The sequence below is a fragment of the Dissoconium aciculare genome (genome assembly GCF_010015565.1).
Source record: "Dissoconium aciculare CBS 342.82 unplaced genomic scaffold K489scaffold_4, whole genome shotgun sequence".
In the NCBI taxonomy this organism is placed as follows: domain Eukaryota; kingdom Fungi; phylum Ascomycota; class Dothideomycetes; order Mycosphaerellales; family Dissoconiaceae; genus Dissoconium; species Dissoconium aciculare.
Window position 1 is genome coordinate 1,243,856 of NW_022984954.1, and position 21,914 is coordinate 1,265,769.

The 21,914-nt window shown below is 56.8% G+C and overlaps 9 protein-coding genes across 9 annotated transcripts; 5 read left to right on the forward strand and 4 right to left on the reverse strand.

Annotated features, from left to right (window-relative positions):
* Positions 1–319: 319 nt before the first annotated feature.
* On the forward strand, positions 320–1,956 carry K489DRAFT_315597 (glycoside hydrolase family 18 protein; the record flags this gene model as incomplete). Its single annotated transcript, XM_033601102.1, has 2 exons — positions 320–1,495; positions 1,573–1,956. 2 exons carry the CDS (start codon positions 320–322, stop codon positions 1,954–1,956), a joined length of 1,560 nt encoding a protein of 519 aa, XP_033461441.1.
* Positions 1,957–3,019: 1,063 nt separating this feature from the next.
* On the forward strand, positions 3,020–4,588 carry K489DRAFT_315934 (cytochrome P450; the record flags this gene model as incomplete). Its single annotated transcript, XM_033601122.1, has 2 exons — positions 3,020–4,087; positions 4,151–4,588. The coding sequence occupies 2 exons, from the start codon at positions 3,020–3,022 to the stop codon at positions 4,586–4,588; spliced, it is 1,506 nt and encodes a 501-aa protein (XP_033461442.1).
* A 306-nt stretch (positions 4,589–4,894) lies between these two features.
* On the reverse strand, positions 4,895–9,488 carry K489DRAFT_408787 (uncharacterized protein; the record flags this gene model as incomplete). The annotated part of the gene is made up of 2 exons (XM_033607518.1): positions 4,895–6,351; positions 9,218–9,488. 2 exons carry the CDS (start codon positions 9,486–9,488, stop codon positions 4,895–4,897), a joined length of 1,728 nt encoding a protein of 575 aa, XP_033461443.1.
* Positions 9,489–11,215: 1,727 nt separating this feature from the next.
* Positions 11,216–12,697, forward strand: K489DRAFT_408788 (uncharacterized protein; the record flags this gene model as incomplete). The annotated part of the gene is made up of 1 exon (XM_033607519.1): positions 11,216–12,697. The coding sequence occupies one exon, from the start codon at positions 11,216–11,218 to the stop codon at positions 12,695–12,697; it is 1,482 nt and encodes a 493-aa protein (XP_033461444.1).
* A 345-nt stretch (positions 12,698–13,042) lies between these two features.
* K489DRAFT_316914 (uncharacterized protein) lies at positions 13,043–14,307 on the reverse strand (the record flags this gene model as incomplete). The annotated part of the gene is made up of 3 exons (XM_033601199.1): positions 13,043–13,217; positions 13,391–13,467; positions 13,516–14,307. The coding sequence occupies 3 exons, from the start codon at positions 14,305–14,307 to the stop codon at positions 13,043–13,045; spliced, it is 1,044 nt and encodes a 347-aa protein (XP_033461445.1).
* A 1,534-nt stretch (positions 14,308–15,841) lies between these two features.
* K489DRAFT_378829 (uncharacterized protein) lies at positions 15,842–16,384 on the reverse strand. Its single transcript, XM_033604498.1, has one exon. It carries the CDS (start codon positions 16,300–16,302, stop codon positions 16,054–16,056), a length of 249 nt encoding a protein of 82 aa, XP_033461446.1. The 5' UTR covers positions 16,303–16,384; the 3' UTR covers positions 15,842–16,053.
* Positions 16,301–17,343, forward strand: K489DRAFT_316988 (Ureohydrolase; the record flags this gene model as incomplete). Its single annotated transcript, XM_033601206.1, has 2 exons — positions 16,301–16,384; positions 16,453–17,343. The coding sequence occupies 2 exons, from the start codon at positions 16,301–16,303 to the stop codon at positions 17,341–17,343; spliced, it is 975 nt and encodes a 324-aa protein (XP_033461447.1).
* Positions 17,344–17,658: 315 nt separating this feature from the next.
* K489DRAFT_408791 (uncharacterized protein) lies at positions 17,659–18,390 on the forward strand (the record flags this gene model as incomplete). The annotated part of the gene is made up of 1 exon (XM_033607520.1): positions 17,659–18,390. One exon carries the CDS (start codon positions 17,659–17,661, stop codon positions 18,388–18,390), a length of 732 nt encoding a protein of 243 aa, XP_033461448.1.
* Positions 18,391–18,849: 459 nt separating this feature from the next.
* K489DRAFT_315596 (zf-DNL-domain-containing protein) lies at positions 18,850–19,478 on the reverse strand (the record flags this gene model as incomplete). Its single annotated transcript, XM_033601101.1, has 2 exons — positions 18,850–19,002; positions 19,080–19,478. 2 exons carry the CDS (start codon positions 19,476–19,478, stop codon positions 18,850–18,852), a joined length of 552 nt encoding a protein of 183 aa, XP_033461449.1.
* Between the last annotated feature and the right edge of the window lie 2,436 nt (positions 19,479–21,914).

The window sequence follows — 21,914 nt, forward strand, 5'->3', positions numbered from 1 at the left end:
ACGCATGCGCCGGCGCGCGCGTTGACGCCGCAAGCAACTCTGCGAACCCATCGACGTTTTCTCACTGCCGCCAACGGCTGAGCCTGCCAGCTGCGACTCCGCCATGCCACCACCAGCAATGTGGCATGGTGATGAAACGTTCCAACCATGTGTTAAATAGCACGCCGCGCCACGCCCATTCGTCGGCAATTTATCATATCATCGTTTCTCACATCCTTGAAGGGCTCGAAGAACAAAATCCAGCACAGTCCCGGAGCATCTCCGACATAGCTCTCCCTTTCGATCAAACCGCAATTGTCTCTATCGCCCTTGATACAACATGGCCAAACATTCCGTCCGGGGTTCTACGTTCCCTAGCGTGAACAAACTTGTGGCAGCATCTATCTTCCTTTGGTTACATTCGACCACTGCATCGCCGTCCTCCCCACTCTACACTCCACAACTTCGTGCCGCCAGGTCCGACGAAATCACAGCAGCCGTCTCTGTATCATCTAATACATTGGCATCTGCTTCATATGCCTCCAAAGATTATCTGGTACTGGATACAAATACGACTCTGTCGGGAGGCATTTCGGTGGGCCTCGGTGACGGCGGCGAGTCGAATCCTCCATCTACCGGTTACCGTGCTGTGGCCTACTTTGGCAACTGGGACATTTACGCCCGCAATGTTCAGCCTACCGATGTCCCTACGGATCTACTGACCCATGTCATCTACTCCTTTGCCAATGTCAAAAAGGACACTGGCGAAGTCATCCTCAGCGATTCATATGCAGACACCGAGAAGCACTACCCGACCGATTCTTGGGATGACAAAGGCAACAATGCCTATGGATGCGTCAAGCAATTTTACCTCTTGAAGCAGAAGCATCGCAACATGAAATTCCTGCTGAGCATCGGAGGCTGGACGTACGCCCACGAGAACAAAGTCTTTGCGTCGATTGCCAACCCCGGATGGATCTCGACGTTTGCCAAGACTGCGGTGCAACTTCTCAAAGACATGGCCTTTGACGGACTCGACATCGATTGGGAATACCCGGAAAACACTGAGCAAGCCGCAGGTTATGTCAAGTTGCTGCAAGCGATCCGCGACGAGATGGAGGCATATTCCCAAACTCTGCCCGAGAAGCCGCACTTTTTGCTGTCCGTCGCATCTCCCGCCGGTGCTCTGAACTACGAGCTTTTGGATATCATGAAGATGGACCAGTATCTCGACATGTGGAATCTAATGTCGTATGATTACTCCGGCGCTTGGGACAAGGATAGTGGATTCGCCGGTCACTCGTCGACGATTTTCGCCTCACAGCAGAATCCCAAATCCACGCCTTTCGACTCTGCCAAGCCACTGATCTACTACCTCGACAAAGGCATCCATCCCGGCAAGATCAACCTTGGCATGCCCCTGTACGGCCATTCGTTCATGAACACCGACGGACCTGGACAAAAGTTCCAATCGGTCGGTAAAGGAAGCTGGGAGGCAGGAATCTATGACTACAAGGTAAGACCGCAGGCCCCTCCCTCCGCACCCAGACCAAACGTTTTTTCGATGGATTCCGTATTGACAGTTCAACACAGGTTCTCCCTCTCCCAGGCGCCCAAGTCTACAAGGACGAATCCATCCTCGCAAGCTGGTCCTACGACCCCCAGACTCGCGAGATGATCTCCTACGACACGCCCGAGATCGTCGAGATCAAAATCGAATTCATCAAAGCCAACAAACTCGGCGGCGGCATGTGGTGGGACGCCAGCGGCGACCGGCCCAAGGACGACCCGCAGAGCCTCATCGCCCTCGTCGTCAAGGGCCTCGGGGGTGAGAACGGCGGTGACATGGAGCAGATCCAAAACGTCCTCGACTATCCCGAGAGCAAGTATGATAACATCAAGTCGGGCATGAAGCAGCAGAAGGGGGATGGAACTACTACCACCACTACCAAGACTCCTACCGCCACCGCCGCTTAGTCATAGATACCGACTAGAAGGTGGTGGTGGTTTGAGCATGCTGGCGTGCTCTTCACAGTATGATGATGATGATGATGATGATGATTCTCGGGAAGTGCCACTCTTTTGTTTGGCAAAGCGATTGGATTGAAAATGCATTTTGGATTTTTGGTTTCTAAATTTTGGTTTCCTCGCGGGGAGAGAAACTGGTCTGGAAGCGGGTTTGTTTGGGTCGGCCGGCCTCCATAGATTGAGACGGGAGAGATTATGTGTTTAATGATTATGAAATATTTTGATCCTTGTTCAAAACTTTTGATTCGCGATTCGCTCTTGTCAGTCTGGTACGTGAATGAAACAAAAATGACTTATTCGGAGGCTGAAATGAGCTGAAGCCGCGATGGATGCGGCTGGAGTGCCTGCCTCGTGCGGCTGAAGTGTGGCCCTGCCTGTAAGCTCGCCGCAACCTGGTAGAATGCAGCTCCTCTGTATTGGAGATTACCCTCTCAGTGACGAATACCTGTTCCACATCACTAGAGCGAGGCCTAATTCGCTGCGGATATACACTCCCACGTACAATTTGCACATCCGAGATCGTCCTGTGCCTAACCTTTTCCTGCCACGTCGGACTGATGCCATCGGGACGAGGAACGGCGAGCCTGCCCAAGCACATACGGTAATGGCCTCGGTTCCCTCAAAAAGGACAGTGTTCGACAGGTCAAGTGTCGAAGTAGCGTGTGAAGCATTTGTGCCCCACGGATCCAGAGCTTCACCGAGCGCGAGGCTGCTTTATGAGATCCCTGCTCGACGAATGAGCCAAGGCCCAAGCAGGATTCACGAATGTCAGACGGATACGCGGATTCAGCTTAACGCACTAAACGTGGGCTATCGCAGAGCCACACATGATAAGCACGAGACCTTTCGGGCTTGCACATCGCAAGACCTGTCGCTCGGCGGGAGAGTCATAAGGACGACGCGCGTGGCGCATCATGAAATCCGGACAGCCGTCCCAGTCCTGCAATGACATAGAACTGAGATCCTCAATAATTCGAAATCATCCGATTGGGTTCGTCCGCGAGATTTCCACATGGTGCCAATCGTGAGCTTCATCCTGGCGAGCCCGGAGCGCACAGCTCTGGTCCTCGTGCTCCTACTGGTCTTGCGTCTGGCTTACTCGGCCATCTACAACATCTTCTTCCATCCCATAGCGCACTTCAAAGGACCTCTGCTAGCGAAGATCAGCCCCTTGTACAAGATCCAATGGGAGCTCAACTCCAACCGAGTGCTCGCGATCGAAAGGTTACTACGACAATATGGAAGTCCGGTACGCATCGGGCCCAACGAGTTGGCATTCGCAGATGAGAAGTCGTACATCGACATCTACGGCCAACACTCCAATCCGTGCCCGAAGAGTCCCGCATACAACCTCTTCTCCTCAACGGAGTGCGGGAATCTGTTCAGCATGCGAGACCGCAAGGAACACGCGCGCCTCCGAAGATTCTTCGCGCCGGCATTCTCCGCCCAAAGCCTGAGAGCCTCCGAAGGTCAAATCGCCGAGCGGATCGATTGGTTCGTCGAGCGGGTCATTTTGCCCGCGACTGAATCGTCTCAGCCGCTGGAGATGTTCGAAAGCATCTACCGCCTGAACCTCGACATCATCAGCCTCCTCAGCTTTGGGAAATCGCTCGACACGCTCAAGGGTGAGAATCGAATCGCAGTTCGCGGAGTCAAATCTTTCACCACCATCATCCCACTCACCGCCATGCTCCCCATCCTACGCTATCTTCCCACGGATACCATCCGCCAAGGGTTCCGCGGCCTCCACGAGCTCGAGGAATTGACCCGCGCCTGTCTGACCGCCTACAAGTCCCGCATCGACGCCGGCGAGATCAAGGATGAGGAGAGCCGCTCACTCGTCTACAACCTCCTCACGGCGTCGGACCCCGAGGGCGGCGCCAACCTGACCATGGATGAGCTCGTTGCGAATTGCATCGTCTTCCTGGTCGGCGGCACCGACACGACGACCATCACCGTCTGCTACGCGTTCTGGGAGCTCGGCCGACGCCCCGAGATCCGCGCGAAGCTGCGGAAGGAGATCCTCGCCGCGTTCCCGGATCCCGGCGTCATGCCTACGTACGAGCAGACCTCCAAATTGGTGCGCGATGCCCCTTCCCACCTCCCTTGCAGACTTTCGTACTGACGCGAACATATCATCTAGGCCTACCTGAACTGCGTCATCGCCGAGACCCTCCGCCTCTGGGGCCCCCTCAGCACCGCGCGCGCCATGCGCGTCTCCCCCGGCCGCGTGCTCGGGAGGCACTTCGTGCCCGGCGGGGTGAAGGTCTGCACGAACATGTACGCGGCGGCGCGGGACCCGGACGTCTACGGCGACGCGGAGAACTTCATCCCCGAGCGCTGGCTGGCGGCGACGGGGCGGATGAGGAACATGTCCCGCCCGTTCTCGCTGGGCCCCGCGATGTGCGTGGGCAAGCCACTCGCCGACATGAACATCTCGTTGGCGCTGGCGAGGATCCTCCAGGTGGTGGATGTGCGGTTGGAAGCTGGGGTCATGCGCGACGATATGATGCGCACGAGGGACAAGGGCATCTTACACCCTTGGGATGAGAAGCTTGTCGTTCGGGTGAAGAGGGATTGATGGTTTTTAAGACTACTGGTCTTATTACGGCTTCGCACGATAGATTGTTGATGAGGAAAAGAGATATGTCATTTGAGGAAATGTGTGTTCGAAAGAACTCATATGTCCTTGCAGGTCATGGGTTTCGTTTATCACGTCAACGCCGAGTGAACGATCGTGCCACAGGTCATACGATCATGCCACCGGTGTCATTGCGAGTCATAGTAAATAGAGAATGTGTCGGGCCATGTCGTGTCATGAAGAGAAATCTTTGACTTCGTCGTCATCATCATCAGGGTTTTAGGTTTTGATCAGAGCATGGGATCCTCAAATCCAGTTGAAGACGTTGCCCCTCAAGACCTTTTTGAAATGCTCCTCGCATCCATGCCATCCCTCGCGCATCTTCTGGGTTGCGGTCGGTCGCCGACCCTTTGCCGTCGGCCACTTGGACGACATGACGGATTCGCGTCTGAAGCAGCCCGGAGCTTGCCGCTGGACGATCTCGATGGGCTCACCCGGCTTCCTCGGCGTGGTGGTCGCCGCCGTAGCCGCCGCCACCATTGAAGGCGCAAGCATGATTGGGATGTCGGCGAATTCTACCTGCTTCGAGAAGGGTCCGCGGTGGACCTTTTTGGGGCTGCGGTGGACATCGTCCCATGTGCCGGACGTCAATTCGACGTGGTCCCAGTGCAGATCTCGGATGGTCTCGTGGCTGGACCAGAACGTGGCGATGTCCGAGGCCGACGCGGCGATGTTTTCGAGATCGACGAATTCCAGCCGTGGGAAATGAAGTGGTTTGGGCCCCTTGCCGACAATGGCAGCAGAAGGGATATCGTCCGTCGTACGTGCAAAGGCAGGATGACGACCGATATTGAGAGCTGCCGAGGATGGCGTCCGCGTCGGGAGAGGTCCTTTGGCTCCGATCCAGCGGAAGTCAAAGGTTTGTAGATTAGCTTGGAAATTACGAAGGTAGGTCTGAAGAAGCATGAGATGATTCGGCTCCTGGTCGGCAGCGCGCGAAGGTAGGATGTGGGTGTGAACGGTGAGATTACGGATGCGGGTCCACTTGCTTGCGGATTTCGGGGAGGCGCCGAAGCCTATCAGCGGTGAAAGGTACATTAATCCGCCAGGGTGAATCGGGGCAATAGTAAGTGATCGCAGTGCGGAGAAGTCGTTTTGTTCAATGGCGATTCGTAGAGAGATGAGGGCATAGTCAATGACACTTCGCCTGTAGCGGTGGGCTGTGTCGTAACCTGGACACTTGACGCGGAGATGTTTGATGTTGGGCATGAGCGCGAAAGCGCGCACGAACGCGTTTACATTCGTCGCTGCATGGAATAGTGGAGGGTATTGTCTGGTCAAAAGATCCGTGGTCCAAGCATCGCCATAGTTTGGTGCCGTCGACGTCCTTTCCTCAACTTTGGGGTTATAGGTGAAATTGACCTCTTCACCCGTTTGCGGATCAACCAGCGGCGGTAGGAAGGTCTTCTTCGAATGCGGCAGGGTGAAGGTGACCTTCTTCACATGACGTCCAATTCGATCCAGTTCAGCGACCTTGGATGATTTTGTAAAGGTGCTCGAGTCGAAAGCGATGTTGATGCTTGAGAAGAGCTTCGGCGCGGCCTGCACGCCAAACTCATGACAGACCAGACGCAGGTTGGCCAAATCTTTCTTGGGAAGATACGACAACAGGGTGTTGCGGCAATCGTCTTCCAGCCAGAACATAAGAAGCTTAGCGCTCTCACAGATGACGAAGTTGTGTACGCAGGCGACCGAGGCGGATGCTGTTCACGAGCCGCGTCAGATTGCATGAACGGAACCAGACTTGGGCAGAGGCATGCATACATCGCTCACTGGAGGTGTCAATCTCTCCAAACAATAGCTTGCTTCCACCGCTTCGGGATGTGCCAGCTGACGTGGTCGACCCCACAGATCTCGACGAGATGGACGACGGTTTGCTAACCAGCCCAGACGGCGCAGGCGTTTCCTGCTTGCGATGCATGTCGTTCGGCGCAAAGACTCATGAAGATTTCGACGAGTTGTGACAGCAGCAAACGGGACTCGGAGCGTGTCGATTTCGGAGGCGAACGGTGCAGGAAGGAAGAGATCGAGGGATCCGGGCATCGCGACCAAGTCGACCTTTTACACACCTACCTGTTCTACTGTGCATGTTTACACCCCCGATCGCGTCGATTCTAGTCGTAGTGCACCAGCAACGACCATCCTCATACTGCGCTTATGCTGCAGGAGAAGCATGGCTCCCCGCGAGGCGAGAGTCTGAGCGCGGACGGGCAAAGGCTCGAACGGAGGAAGTCAATGGGGATCATGCAGTGGCAACAGAGGTCCAAAACACGACAAACACGACCAGTTCGCGAACGGAGAACGTTGTGGACGTGCTGTATGGTCGACGGTCTGAGAAGGGGCTGGTCGAGGTCGCACCAGCGGATGCGATGAATGTTTCGGAAAGAGCAGTGGCCAATCAGAGAGATCCTTGCATCGTCGGCCCGTCGCAAGTTCCGGTTCAATGCATGAGGTTCGTGAACGAAAGTGGCTGGGCAGTGCAGGAGGTCTCCTCTAGTCCGGTGCGCTATACTTTGTTGATATATGCCGCAAACACAACTGTCGCGTGTCGCGTCAATGGGCATTGATCGTGAAGCGCGTCGCGGTGTCCTTGACGCGATCAACTCCGCGTGCATCGCCTTCTCAGCCAGGTCACGTCTCAGACGCGCCCAAGTTGGCAATCCACTATTGGGACTCTGGCTTCACGAAGAGCGGTCTTGACTCCTACCTGGAAAGCGATGAAGTAGATTATCCCGTGAGATTCCAAGGCGACGGTCTTGTCGTGATCCGCCTCGTCTTGGTCCATTTGAGTACTATGAATGTGCCTAGACACACGACGCGTCACCACGCGCACAGCTGCTGCGACGTATGCAATTGCTGCGAATGTTCACCACGATGAGGTTGAATTGAAAGGAGTAGAAGGATATTTATTGTATGAGCAGATGGGAATGGTGGCAGAGATAAAGTGCAAGAGTACACAGCACAGGAACACACACTTCATGCGGTTCGTGTGCGAGGCACCGAACAACCACGTGACCCGCTTCTCCGGCAGAAACGTCTCTCCAGGGCATACTCAATGATATACAGTACAGTGGGACACGTCCAGCGAATAAACTCCTCGTCGACACTCCAGATACTTAGACTGTGCATTCGGTACAGGACTGTGTACCATGAAGTCGGCGCCTGCAGGTCCGAAGAAGAGTGAAGAAAAAAAAATGCTCTCTGAGTTTCAACCAGCCCACCACGACCAGCACCTAACAGGCAAACACATGGACTCACTGTCGTCCGCGTGGGGGTCACCGCCACCATCCGCACGAATCAACCTGCAGACGGTCTGAAATTCGGCATCGTCGTGTGTTTGCATGTAGGTTTGCGTAGGCGTGTGTAGGTGTGCATGTGGGTGTGGGTGGATAAATAAGAGCCAAAATCGAAGTCCGACCGCCAAGCTTGCGACTCGTGCGTAAAGACTTGCCCGGGTGGTGCAGCTGCGGCTTCCGTGTTATCGTCGCGCACACGTTGTCCGTGTGTCGTTATCTGACTGGGTCGTGCGGGGTAGTAGCGTCCGGCCGGGCGACAAATCCTCGCGTTGTCCATCAGTGTGCATCGCGCGCCCCCACAATTCGTTCGTTCATTTCATGTGATAGGCCGGGATTTGACTGGCGATTGGGAACATGGATGGCCTTGGTTCGGGGATTGAGATGCCTACAGGACACTCCGGATCTGGGCGGCGATCATGACATTGTCATGTAGCTGGCGTTCGTTGATTCCGTGGAGGGAGGAAGGAAGGACGACTCTCCAGCAGCACGTTCACAGGGCATTTATATTTAAATCAACACAGGCAAAGACATGTCCGGGCACTGGAGGAAAAGAAAAGCATCAATGGATCACGGGATCATCGACTGAATTAGAATCGTCGCTCCGACGACGTACGTAGGTAGTGGGTACATCGCCGTGGCGTCCCCTGGGGAGAAAGGCTTGTCTCGGCCGCCGAATCCCTCAGCGCGCGGGACCTAAAATGGACGTGGAGGGAATTGTTCGGCGAAGAAGGGAGAAGTCTCCGTACTGGTTACATTGCATGGTCATCTTCATCCATGTTGGGAAAATTCAATGGGAGCAGATTTGAAATGTTTGGGTTTGATCAGATATAAACTAATGCTTCTTCATTCTTAAAAAACAAAGGAGAATGCTTTCCCGTGGGAGATGAGCCAAGACAGTCGACCCGTGCTTAATACCGAGCAATCACCGCCTCGAGGCCTCGACGTCGAGAGTGATGTTCGCGTGGTGACAAGTCCGTCCTTGCGTGTGTGTGTATTGCGCCTGAAATGAATCGCCGTTGAATGTGGTTGGGTTTCGACCCCCACTTTGCTGAATGCCGAGATGTTGCATGGAGCTCAGTTCCCCAATAAAAGAAAATACGCGAAAGAAGCGTTCCAGTCCTGATGGAGAATACTTGGGCTCCGTCGTTGGTCCTGGTTCTGACTTCCAGCACTTATACTGCTTTCCCGCGTGGCAACGTACGAGGTTGCGAGGGTATCGTCATGAATTTAGTGATGTGTTGGACCGAGCGAATGATCTATTCGTCGGCGTGACCCAGGCGCAGGAACTGCGCGACTGTGGGCTCGCTCTCGACGTGGCCGAGAGGGAGGAACTGAACCGAGGCGTCGCTGGCATCGCTGTTGGAGCGCTCGAACTTGGGCTCGAGAACCGGCGACGAAACCGGCGACGAACTCGGCGAGGACAGAGAGTTGTGACGAACGGGGGAGAGCGCGAGGAAAGTGCTCGCTTGGGTTGGGAATCGGGTGAGGCTGTGGTGAACCGGAGACAGGCTAAGGAAGGTGTGCTGGGTCTTGGAGGAGGCCATCTTGAATGAATGTGTTGCTTGGGTTTCGCTTAAAAGTTGAAGATGTCCCTTTGCCAGCCTGATTACAGAATTGAGAGTGGAGAGTGGAGATTTGACGCGCGTGAATCACGAGGGAGAAAAGGAAAGAAAACCGTTCGTTGCCTTGCCTTAATATAATAAACCGTTCCTCATTAGCGACCACAGACACACACAGCAGAGAACCTCCCACGCCGGCAGGCGTGAAGAAAAGCATGGTGCGCTCATGACGAGTTGTGGCTGCCGATCGAAATTCAAAGCTTGTTCAGCTGCAGCTCCTCCCGGCTCGTCGTGGTCGTCGATTGCTTAGTGTAGTCATGATCACAGCGAGTGATGTGGTAAGGAATAGGTAGACAGATGTGGTAGCTCGTGGAATACCAGCCAGCCAGACGAGGTGTCGTGATGTTTGGGCACGAAAATGCCCCGGGAGCGCATTGTCATAATCGGGCAATTTGCGGGGCCATGGACTTCGGGAGACGCTGTGCGATGCTGCCAGCTCATTTCACGCTCGACGCCGGCTCGACGCCTCGGCACATTCCTTTGCATCATTGGCTAGGTAGGTGACGTAGAAGAGACGATTCGCGATCGCAACCGACAGTCACGAATGCGCGCGTACAGACAACGAGGGTGGGAGTGCTCGGAGTAGGTTGGTCATGGAGATCAGCCAAACTCACCCAGTTTCGGTCCTCGAGTTTTCGGCTGAAATTCCTCGAGACAGATAAGCGAAGCATCCGTGTCAGATCAGATGCGGGAGGGAAATAGCAGCACACACCCTTCCCCGGATTGAATCTTGGTAGATCTCTAGTGGATATGGCGACCGTGCGAGATGGACAAGAGACATCTGGACATCCCACTCTGCCACGTCCGCTCCCTCTTCCATCGTCGCCGTGGGCTCCAGCACTTTCGGAGTTTAGTGGACGCCGTGACGCGCTGAGCAGACTCTGGCCCAGAGCATCTCTCACGCACCAGCGCATCTTGGCTTCTTGGGCGGACACGTTCTCCTGCACGGTCCGTCTGTGGATTAGACGGATCTTTGGTTAGCTTTGGCCAAGAGTCGCTACGCATCGACTATTCAGAACTCTGATATGGAGCGCGTGCTGTCTTGCCTTAACCATATAGGAGGCTCTGTCGATGGGGAATCGAATCCCACCAGAAGGGAGGACCCTAGATTTTGCGGAAAGCCTCAACGTTGTTCTTAGAGATCGTCACTGCGAACGTGTGTGTTGTCTGCTGTGCGCGAATATCCTCACGGGCTTCGAACCAACCGTGCCAACCAACGTCATCCCACGGGAGAGACAGACGTGCAATCCGACTGTACGGCATACGGAACGGTGCCCCACCAATACGGCATGCGGCGAACAGATTTGGTGGAAAAGCCCTCTGGTAAATGTAGACACCACACATCTGGGCCATCTGGGCGGCGATAGAACAGGCGTATGAAATCTTCCAAGGTGGAAGATCTCACCAAGCCAAGAATTCCCAAGATCTCGGCAGGAAGGCGATGTGGAAATCACTGCAATGCGCGAATCTGAAATAGGGATTGAAAAGGACACAACGCTGCTGTCTGACAGCCGTCTCAATATGTAATTCGAACCACAGCTCGAGGGGCAGGTGGGTCATTCCAAAAGCAGCCTTGGAACAAAACCGAGGCGTCGAACGTCACCAGAGAAGCGTCGAACTCAATACACAACTCCGCAGCCGCCGTCGCCGCAATGCCCTTTCCCTTCGTTCTTCCCACCACAAGCTCAGTCCTGCTGCCAGACTATTACGACAGTGTCACCCATCCCTCCCTGCCTTTGGCGGCGACGACACATCGCAGTGTCCTCAAGGATGCCTTGAAGAAATACAAACGTTCATCGCCCTCGGAAAGACTCAGCAACCTTCCCGCGTTACAGGAGGCCATCGCGGGATATCTCCCGTACCTACAAGCACTCAATGCAGGCTCAGGGTATCGCGATGTCGGCCCTGAAAAGCTCGACATCGAGGTCAAGAAACCGCTCGAAGTCGAATGGAGGAGCACCCTCTCCGCGGCCTTTCCGGGTCGAGAGCCTCCGCGACCGAAGTTGGTCGGGCTCCACAATGAGGTCGCATTCGCGTTGACGACGGCCGCTTACATCCAAACGCAACTCGCTCGATCACAACTCCGGCTTCTCTCCGGTTCCGCCGCGGTCCCGTCCGAACAGCGTCCTGGGATCATCACGGCCGCCATCAAGCACCTCTTGGACGCCCACAGCATCCACACCTACATGCTGACCCTCCCGTCCTTGTCTGCAGCAGCCGCTGCTCGGGACGCGCCGATCGACATCCACCCCTCGACCATCTCCGCCCTGGCATCCCTCTCCTTATCCGAAGCCAACCTCACCGTCGTGGCCAAGGACGATCCCTACGCCGCCGCCGTGGCCGACAGCCGCAACGAGAGCAACACGGATTGGATGTTCAAGGCGCCGACCATCGCCAAGACCCGGCTGCGACTGCTGGCGACCATCTGCCTCGCGGCCGCCGAGCACGCGGCCACGGCGTCCGGCCTCTTCGCGCAGAGCGCCGGCAAGCTGGACGAGGACCTCGTCAGATACGCGGGCGACCTGCAGAGGACGGCGCGCGGGAAAGCCATGCGCTTCTTCGCGCTCGAGGCCGACTCCACCGCCAAGACCGGCGAGGCCCTCGCCTGGCTGCAGGGCGCCCGGCGCGCGCTCGGCCTGCCCGCCGCGAGCGACGCCGGCGGCGACGGCGACGGGCGACGCAAGGGTCTCCGCGGCCTGAAGCAGACGTGGCAGGAGCGCCGGGAGGACCGACGCGTGGAGACGCGACACAGCGACTGGGGCGCGGACGCCGGCCGGCTGGAGGAGGGTCGGGTCGTGGAGACGCTGGAGAGGAAATGGGAGCGCGAGAACCGGCTGGTGAACATCCAGGCCGTGCCGCCGCTGGAGCCGCTCCTCGCGGGCATGCCCGGCGGCCGGGAGTTCCCCCATCAGATCCGGCCGTTCTCCCTGCCGGAGCTGGACGCGGCGGAGTTCGCACGGCTCCGGGCGCCGCTCGATCCGGACGAGGTGGCGTACTCCCGTAGGGGAGGGGAGGAGGCGGACAGCGGCGACGAGGCTCCACGCGGCGCCGGACCCGGCCACGGCGCCCCGGCCGGTGCGTTCCCTGGGACCGCGGGCGAGTACCGGAGCGGCACCGGTCAGAGTTACTATTAACGAGGCAAAGTCGCGAGATGCACATGATCTCCCGAGCCGACGTGGTGTTTTCTTTTTCCCTCTCTCCCCGATCACGACCCTGTGGGTTTCGCAGGGAGGACCTCGCTCTAACTCATTGTCTCCATATATAATTTAAAATATCCGGGGCCGGAACGTCTATAACCCGGCTTTACAGCTCGCCCTCTATATATACGGAGGAAAAGAGAAGAAGTTCTACGCGCAGCTCTACGTGTATGGCATGGCATGGCATGGCATGCGGCGCAACCAGGAACCCGTCCGAAGAAATCCCGCAAGGGGCGAAACGGCATCGCGATGCCCACCGGGGGTTAGGGGCTGCAGGGTGTGCTAGATCACCGCCCACAGCGGCCTGGGCATATCGGCCGCGCTGAGCGGGGGTCGCTGCGTCGGGCCGTCGACGTCCAGCGAGACGTACGCCTCGCGCCGCGCGGGGCTGCCGGTGGTCGTGACGGACCAGGTCTTCAGGCCGTAGTACGTGCCGATGGCGTGGACAAGATAGCGTCTGGGGGGAGAAAAGAATCGAAACGTTAGATATCGGCACGACAGAGTCTCCACACGCCTTAAAGAGAGAAATGGGGGTTCCTGAACAAAGGGGTGTTGTGTCGGGGAGATGTGAGATGAAACGGCAGCAAGCAGCAAGCAGCTGCAGCAAAGGAAAGGAAAGTAGAAACATACCCGAAAGCAGCCCCATGGTCATCGACCAAACTCTCAAAGATCAGCTTGTCCTTGGCCAGCGCTGCATCCGCATGTCGCTGCGCCCTCGCCGCGGCCGCGCGTCGTCGGTTGCCCGCGTCGTCGACATCCACCGCATCGTGCGACGCGCCGCTCCGTCCGACGAAGACGATCTCCTCCTCGTCGTCGTCGTCCGAGCTCTCCGCGATCGCGCCCTCGTCCTCCAACTGCCGCTGCTTGTCCTCCCACTCGCGCACGAAGCTGCGCACCGCCTCCTCGAGGTCCTGCAGGAGCCCCTTGGCGCCTCGCGCCTTCTTCAGCTTCGCGCGCAGCTCCTGCGCGACCCGGGCCGCCTCCCGCGTGAGGTTCGCCGCGGAGCCGTCGGCGTTCCGCGCCCTCGCCTTCTGCGCTTGGCGCGCCCGCTCCGCCGCGGCGGTCGCGTAGCCGGCGTCCCACAGCGGGGCGATGGCATAAGGCACCCGGTGGACGGGGTGGGTGGGGCGCACGGCCCAGTCGATGGGCAGCGGGGGTTCGTTCGCCCAGGGGTTGCCGACGAGGTGGTCGTTCTCCCATCGCTGGCGCCGCCGGCTGCCCTCTTTGCCCTTGAGCAGCGCCTCGCGGCGGACGAGGCTGTCGCGGCGGACGGGGGTGCGGCGTTGGTAGACGGTGTGGACGGCTTCGGGCCGGGCGGGTTTGGGATCGGCGACGGGCGGGGGTTCGTCGAGCGGGATGTCGATGGTCACGGACATGCCCCGAGGTTCGCCCCGACGGACCGCGGCGGGCGACGTCGACGACGGGGATAGGGATGTCGCGGCGAGGGCATCGGCGGCTTGGGAGACGGCCCAGGCTTCGATGCGTTCATAGCTGACCGTCGCTGGTCGGGCGGGTGTCGCAGGAGGCGATCGCGGGTCGATTGCCATTGTGTGCTTCGGGGTTTGAGGTGATGACGTCGTCGATGATGGTTATGGAGGGGGATTCGTTTCGGCGCGGAGAAGGGGGAATCGGACGGAGACGAGGCTAGATTAGATGCTGGCGAAACAGAGCAACGAGGGATGAGTCAAATGGAGTAAGGATGAGTGAAGATGAGGGAGACGGAGATGGAGACAAGTGGCGTAGCAAATGCGCGTTATACTGGACAGGAACCGTATGCATTAGACCTATAATATGACTGATAAGGCCGACCGAGGGGCCGCGGGAGTGAGTGCTATCGATGAGTCAGCATGTCAAGTGGCGATCCGCGCCGATGGATCATGACCTAGGTATTTATGATTATGACTCGGACGATGACTGGGATACGAATGAATGAATGAATAAATGAGTGAGTGAGTGAGTGAGTGACTGTTCACGCGTAGTGGTGGTGGTAGAGGTAGTAGTGGTAGTATAGTAGTGGTGGTGATGGTCGTCGTTCGTCGTCTTGTGAGCGCCCTGGATTCTCCCACGTGTTTTGACTTTCCCTTTGCCCTCTTTTGACTGCAGCAAATCATGATAGAATGGGGAGACACATGTTTGTAAACGATATATGTATACACCTAATACTCGGAAATGGGTCTCTGGTGTGCTGTATATATATGTGTTATGTACGTATGTATGTTATGTATGTATGTTATGCCCTTGTTTTATATATATATATATATGCGTTATGTATGTTATGTATGTGCTATACGTTAGGTATGTTATGTATGTGCTACATATCTCTATGTTATGTATGTTACAGTATGCACCTGTCTGTCTGTCTGTCCATCTGCCATCATCTCTATCATATAGCTAACCTTGGAACTTATAACAAGTCTCTCTCTACTCGGATATGATAGCAGTCTCTCTCTCTCTCTCTCTCTCTCTCTATGATATAAGCCTTGGTTCGCGCAACAAAAGAATATATGGTGAGACGGTGGAATCGGGTGTATTTCCTATAAGAATGATAATGCATACTTCCGACTATTGCTACGCGCTGTACCTTGCAGACGGCACGGCACCATCCTGCCCAGGTGTGAGGATAGCCTCTTCCCTCTAGCCATGGCGCATGTATCTGACTGACTGACTGATTGACCTGACTGAGCATTCCCGGCTGGCGGGCGGACCTGAGTCATAATAATAAATGCCCGTGAATGGATTGAAAGGGACGCCCACTTCAATCCTCCAATCGACCACCCTGCCGTCTCTTATAGAGAATACTGTAACAATTATAAGATCCAAGAGCATTGGCCTGGCTTTCATCGGGAACACCGCTGGCAGTATCGCCGTTGCAGCGGGGCTGATGGGGATCATCCAAGTACTGCACTGTAAAGTATACCGTACCGCACCGCCGTTGGTGATGGTGGGGGAGACAGCTGAATTACCACTAAGTACTGTACTTAGGTAGGTAGGCAGCGGGCAAAGAGAACTCTTATCGCCTCGTCCTGTGTGTGACATACCATACGCCGCTGATACCCGGTGGGCGTTCACTCCGAATGGTTCATGATGATAATAGTAACAATCAGAGGCGGCTCCTTCCCACCATCCACCCACGTCCACATCTGATAATCATGATAATAATGATAATGGGAACACCATGGGACAATCATTAGGTAATTCGCGGTGTGTCGATCCATGTTCTTGTGACCTCGCTTGTATGTAATGATAATAACAACCATCATCACTCGGTCCACAGAGATATCATTCCGCACGCATCAACACACCTGGGCAGTCGGGACAGATAGATGGCAATCGGCTTTTGATCCGCTCGCTCTTTCTTTCTTTCTTTCCTCCATCGATCGTACTGGACCTTTCTTCGATTCCTCGTGTGCAAGATCCTTCAAGGTTCCCTCATATCTTTCCTGTTCCTTCTTTTTCCTCTTCTTCTTCTCCTTCGCCATTGGCTTGACATCCTTTCTCGAATCCTCCACCGACCCGTCAACGTCGAGATCATATACGAACATGGACGCTCCTACCTTCCAACCCAAGTTCCTCCCGAAGCAGAACGAGCTGGGCCTCGTCGCCGTGGGCTTCTCGGGCGGTCAAGTAAGCGGATCCCCCCCGACCGTCCTCCGCCCTCCTCGAGACATCCCCCTGACAGACCGCTCCCTCAGTGCAAATCCGGCGTCGACGCCGCGCCCATGGCCCTCATCGAGCACGGCCTCGTCGACCAGCTCAAGGCCGACCTCGAATACAACATCCACTACGACGGGGTCGTGCACGACTACGCCGACCTGATCCCGGCCGAGGACCCGGACCACCGCAACATGAAGAACCCGCGCGCCGTCAGCGCCGTCACCCGGCAGCTCTCCCGCCAGGTGTACGAGCACTCCCGCGCCGGCCGCCTCGTGCTGACCCTGGGCGGCGACCACTCCATCGCCATCGGCACCATCAGCGGCACCGCCCAGGCCACGCGGGAGCGCCTCGGCCGCGACCTCGCCGTCATCTGGGTCGACGCGCACGCGGACATCAACACGCCGGAGACGAGCGACAGCGGCAACATCCACGGCATGCCGCTGGCCTTCCTGACGGGGCTCGCGGCGGCGGCGGAGGCGTCCGAGCCGTTCGGCTGGCTCACCCCCGAGCAGCGCATCAGCCCGGCCAAGCTGGTCTACATCGGGCTGCGGGACGTGGACCGGGGCGAGAAGGCGATCCTGCGGAAGCACGGGATCAAGGCGTTCTCGATGCACGACATCGACCGGCACGGCATCGGCGCGGTCATGGACCAGGCGCTGGGCTGGATCGGCCGCGACACGCCCGTGCACCTGTCGTTCGACGTCGACGCGCTGGACCCCATGTGGGCGCCGAGCACGGGCACGCCGGTGCGCGGCGGCCTGACCCTGCGCGAGGGCGACTTCATCGCCGAGTGCGTCGCCCAGACCGGCTGCCTCGTCGCGCTCGACCTCGTCGAGGTGAACCCCAGCCTGGAGGAGCAGGGCGCGGCCGAGACGGTGAGGGCCGGCGTGTCGATCGTGCGGTGCGCGCTGGGCGACACCCTGCTGTGAAGACAAAACAAAAAGAAACACTCCACCCGACCCCGGGGAAGCCCCTGGGGGTTTTATTTTTACTCCGTCGTTGTGGTATATAGATGGGTCATGTAGAGAGGGAAAAAGTTCCGGGGGGAAGAAAGCACTGCTATATCATTTCATGTCCGGCCGGCCTCTGACGTCAGATCCGGAATTCACAATACCGTGATGAAACCACGGACTTTTGGATTTCTTTTTGTTGGCTGTCATGTATTTATTCGCAATACGTTCATCAGGGTGTTTCGACGTTTTCACAACGACGCGACTGGATAGCAGAATTGATATAAAACGACCATGGACGCCACGACGAGCAACAGAGAAGAAGACGAGAGGCTCAAGCTCGAGCTATCGCTCCTCCGATCCATGTACCCGGGACAGATCGCCTTCGCCGAGGGATCCCGCGGGCTCACCTTCTCCACCGACGCGGCGGGCCCGTCCAAGTTGGAGCTGCAGATCCCCGACGGCTACCCCTCGACGGAACTCCCGATCGTGCTCGCGGCGCGGGTCGGGCGGCGGGACCTGCGCGACGCCGTCCACCGGCGGATCCTCGCGTGCCCGGTCGGCGAGGAGGTCCTCGATGCGATCGTCGTGGCGTTCATCGAGATCTGCACCGACGTGGTAGAGACCGCAGCCGAGAACGAGGAGACTCCCGCTGGACAACAACTGACCGCCAGCTCGGAGGAAACGAGTACGGCCACCGTCGTCGTCTGGCTCCATCATCTGCTCAACACGAACAAGCGCAAGCAAGCCCTATCCCCGACGACCTCAGGGCCGGTAAACGGTGTGACCAAACCAGGCTATCCGGGTGTTCTGATCTTTTCGGGGCCGGCGAAGTCGGTGCAAGACCACGTCAGTGACCTCAAACATCTCAACTGGCAGGCCTTCCAGGTCCGGCTGGAGGTGGAGGAGGCGTGGGAATTCGCGCACGGCGGTGGGATCGTCGAAGTGGAGAGCATGAAGGAGATCGTTGCGGAGATTGGCGATGCCAGGAAGGATTTGTTTATGGAAGCCATGAGGATGAAGTGAAGTTGTCTCTCTCGGCCGGCGGCAATGGACAGGCTGGAAGGCGAAGGCGTCGAACTTCGCCATCCAAGGTTTCAACTCGATCGGCGATGGAGCGCCCACGACAACGATCCGACTCAATGCAGCATTCGAGTGGACGGACAGTCGTGCTGCCCAAATTCATCGCAGACGGAGCGCCAAGTACGCCGCCACATGCCCAAATCAGCCGAGTTGTGCGCGCGTGCGCAACCAACGCAGTTATCGGTCATTTCCATCATTGGCGGACAGCGCGCAATCCAGACAATTCGATAATCCCGACGCGACATCAGCGGCAGGACTCTTGCCAAATACTCCATGCCCCGTCGCGAGAGTAGATTTGCAACAAATTCCCAGGATTGCTGGTCTCGGCAGTGATGACTGCAGCGCCGTAGCTAGGATATAAGAGTAGAGATGTATGGACGGGGTCGAGTTTCCCGCGTATGCTCACGCCGCTTTGGTTTCTGCATGTGCCACCTTGGCTTCTGCATCTTCATCGTAGAATTCAATGTCGCCGTCAGCGCCCAATCTCCCTTTCCTCAGTTTTTGTCCGTGCTCTTTCGCGATATCCTCCATCGTGATGTTAGTGTCCGAAAAGATCTAGAAGAGAGGGTCAGCATGACGGGAAAACAAACGTTTGATGTCGCGATGTTCGCTACCCTCAAGGAGAAACCGACCTTTAAATTATCTGAAATGAGATGTTGACTCTTGCATTTGGGACATTGCACCACACAGGAGCCGAAATGGTACGCCTGCTTCGAAATGGTATGGCTGGACCTCTCCAAGCACTTTTTGCATGTGATCCACAACTGATACGCCGGCGCAGCAGCCTTGCGCGCGGCGATGGCCTCCGCATCGGTCTGGTCCTGGCTCACTTTATCTGCTTGGGTGCGATCGGTCAAGGGGCGTTGGGCAGGCTCTTCCGCGTCTGTCGACAGGGTTCTGGCCTGGAGGGCTGCGAAGATGCTGCGCGAGGTCCGAGCAGATGGCCATGTCGTCCGCGGAAGCGATGATGAAAGGAAATGTGGCTGTGATCGAGGGAGTAGTGGTATGCGATGCGATGCTGCCGAACGCATGTGCAAGATCCTCTGCAGCGAACGGGTCGGTAAAGTAGTCCGCATGATGACGATTTGATGGGATGGGATAAGTCGATGCGTGGGTGTTCGGACTGTAGTACTGTTGATGATCCGTTATCCTCTTGATCGATCGCGATGCAATGGCGACCAGTGTTACGATATCGTGGGATGACAGAAACAAGGGACACGCGAGCGCCGACGTGGATTTATTTCAATGAAGGATGACATCGTTTAGGGTACAAATTCCGTCCGACGGGCGCCTCCGCGGGCAGCACTCCCGCGGCGGCGCCGCTGCTTCACTGGTGGTGTGGAGTCTTATGATCCGCCACCAATTTCCATGTGGGCAGTTTGACCATGCTACCCAAGATGCCCGGTGTGTGATATAAACAGTTAAATACAGCGACGACTCCAATGGGGACAGTAGATACTCGCAAGCATCATTAGTGGCAGTATGCTCTGCACGAGCTAAATGGATAAATTCCCGTGCACATCCGCGATGCTGCGTCGATCCGATGAATTGCCTCCAAATGGAGCGTGCTCAAATACTTGTCATGTTTTCGTACGCTTCATCGCTGGTGTTCGTCGACGATAAGAGAACTTTTTGACGTGATCATATGTTACATTCGCCTAAAACCGTCCCGTTCCAGCCTTCCGTTCCCCATCCCAGGCCACACTGAAGACGGGACGGGCAGGCATGCCCATTTCCCCCACCGCGGTCCCTTCGCGAGCCGTTTACTTCTTAGAGGCAGCCTCCAGCTCCTTGCGGTCCTTCTCAAGCTGGGCCTCGCTGTCGGCGATCTTCTTCTTCAAGGCCTCGAGCTTCTGCTTCTCCTGCTCGCGGACGTACATGTCCTCGGCGGCCTTTTCGCGGCTGTTCAGGGCATCGCCGCGGTTGGCCTCGGGGAAGGAGCGGATGGCGGCGGCACTGAAGGGTCGGGAGATGACGCGGAGAGCAGCCGGGCGGGCCTGGCGGAGGAGCTGAATGGAAGACATGTCGGTTGTTGTTTTGGAGGCTGCGAGGTCGGTGTCAGCAATCGTTCGGAGAATGACCCGGGAGAGAGGGAGAGAGGTCAGCAATGTGTCGGACGCGACTCACAGATGAGGACGACAGAGATGTGAGAGTTTGGGATTGGGTATATTTTCCGTGAATTGGTTGATTGTTGGGTGGGAAGCAGCGAGGAGACAGAGTATAGGATGTATATGATGTATGTGTATTGTACACCGTGGGAGCTCTGAAAGCTATGGCACACTCTGGCAGTGAGTATGCATGCCTCGGAGGCTACCTATGACGACATGGGCGCTCGCAGCAGGAAACTTCCCCAAGGTTTACCATACTAGCTGGTAGCTTGGAGAGGATGATGAGGTAAGCATGATGCAGGTGCTGATTGATTGCGGACTTGACATGGCCTGAGCCTGAGGCACAAAGAGACATCCGGGCACGACACAGCGCCCAGGTGTACCTAGGTTCCTAGGTATTGCTGGAAGCGCCGGGGTCAGTCCAAGCAAGACTTCCCGTTAGCCTGATGGGGAAAGAGATCTGGCGCGTAGGGGGGAGTCGGAATATCTGAAACACTCGTCCTCACCTGCAATTTACAGTCCACGCCCAGGATCGTGGTAGGCCATTCGGTGCATACCCAGGTACATACAGGAACTGTATACAGTGTACAGGCCACGATTCCATACACCATGCACCATGTACTGTCATGATCATGAAGGAAGGGACTGGGCATTCGATCGATGAACGATCCTCACTCACTGGTTTCACCCGTGGAACCTGGGCTGAAACATTGCGCCCGACAACATTCCATTGGCAGAGTGGAGTACGTACAGCACCTCCATGATCACCACACGCCATCATCAGGTCGGCCTGGGAGATCTCTCGGTCGTCGTCGTCGTCGTCGTCGTCGGTGGTGGTGGTGGTAGGGGAAGAAGAAGGGGAGGGAGAGTCTGCTGGGTAAGCCAAATGCTGTAGCTCAGCGAACAGTAATCACCAGATCATCTCCCCATTTGCGCCTCCGCAATCATCAAAGAGACGCCCTGCCTTCAATTAGCGGCCCTCGCCAATGAAATCGCGGAGGGAAGGCTGCAGGGATGGCGACGAGTTGGGATAGAGTTTCAAGGTTGATGGTCCTCACATGGCGGCGGCGCGTGTGATGAGCGTGATGAGCAGTGAGTGATGAGGGTCATCACTCTCTCTTTCTTTCACCACCACCGCCGCCGCCACGCGATGATCCAGTGGGTGTGTGTGCATGTGAAGCAGCAGTACAGTAGGAAGAATGTGCTTGATTTGATGACATTTCGCTTGCTTCCGACTGCACGCACGATCCGCGGTGGGTGGAGTCACTGTGGTGTCGTGGTGTCACCGTCTCAGGTAGGAGGAACACAGTCCAGTTCAGTATACCTAGGTAGGTAGGTAGCCACAGTACAGTATTGCGT

Excerpts from the sequence above, each read along its gene's own strand:
- K489DRAFT_378829 (XM_033604498.1), bottom strand. The coding sequence starts at position 16,302 with ATGTTCGTATATGATCTCGACGTTGACGGGTCGGTGGAGGATTCGAGA.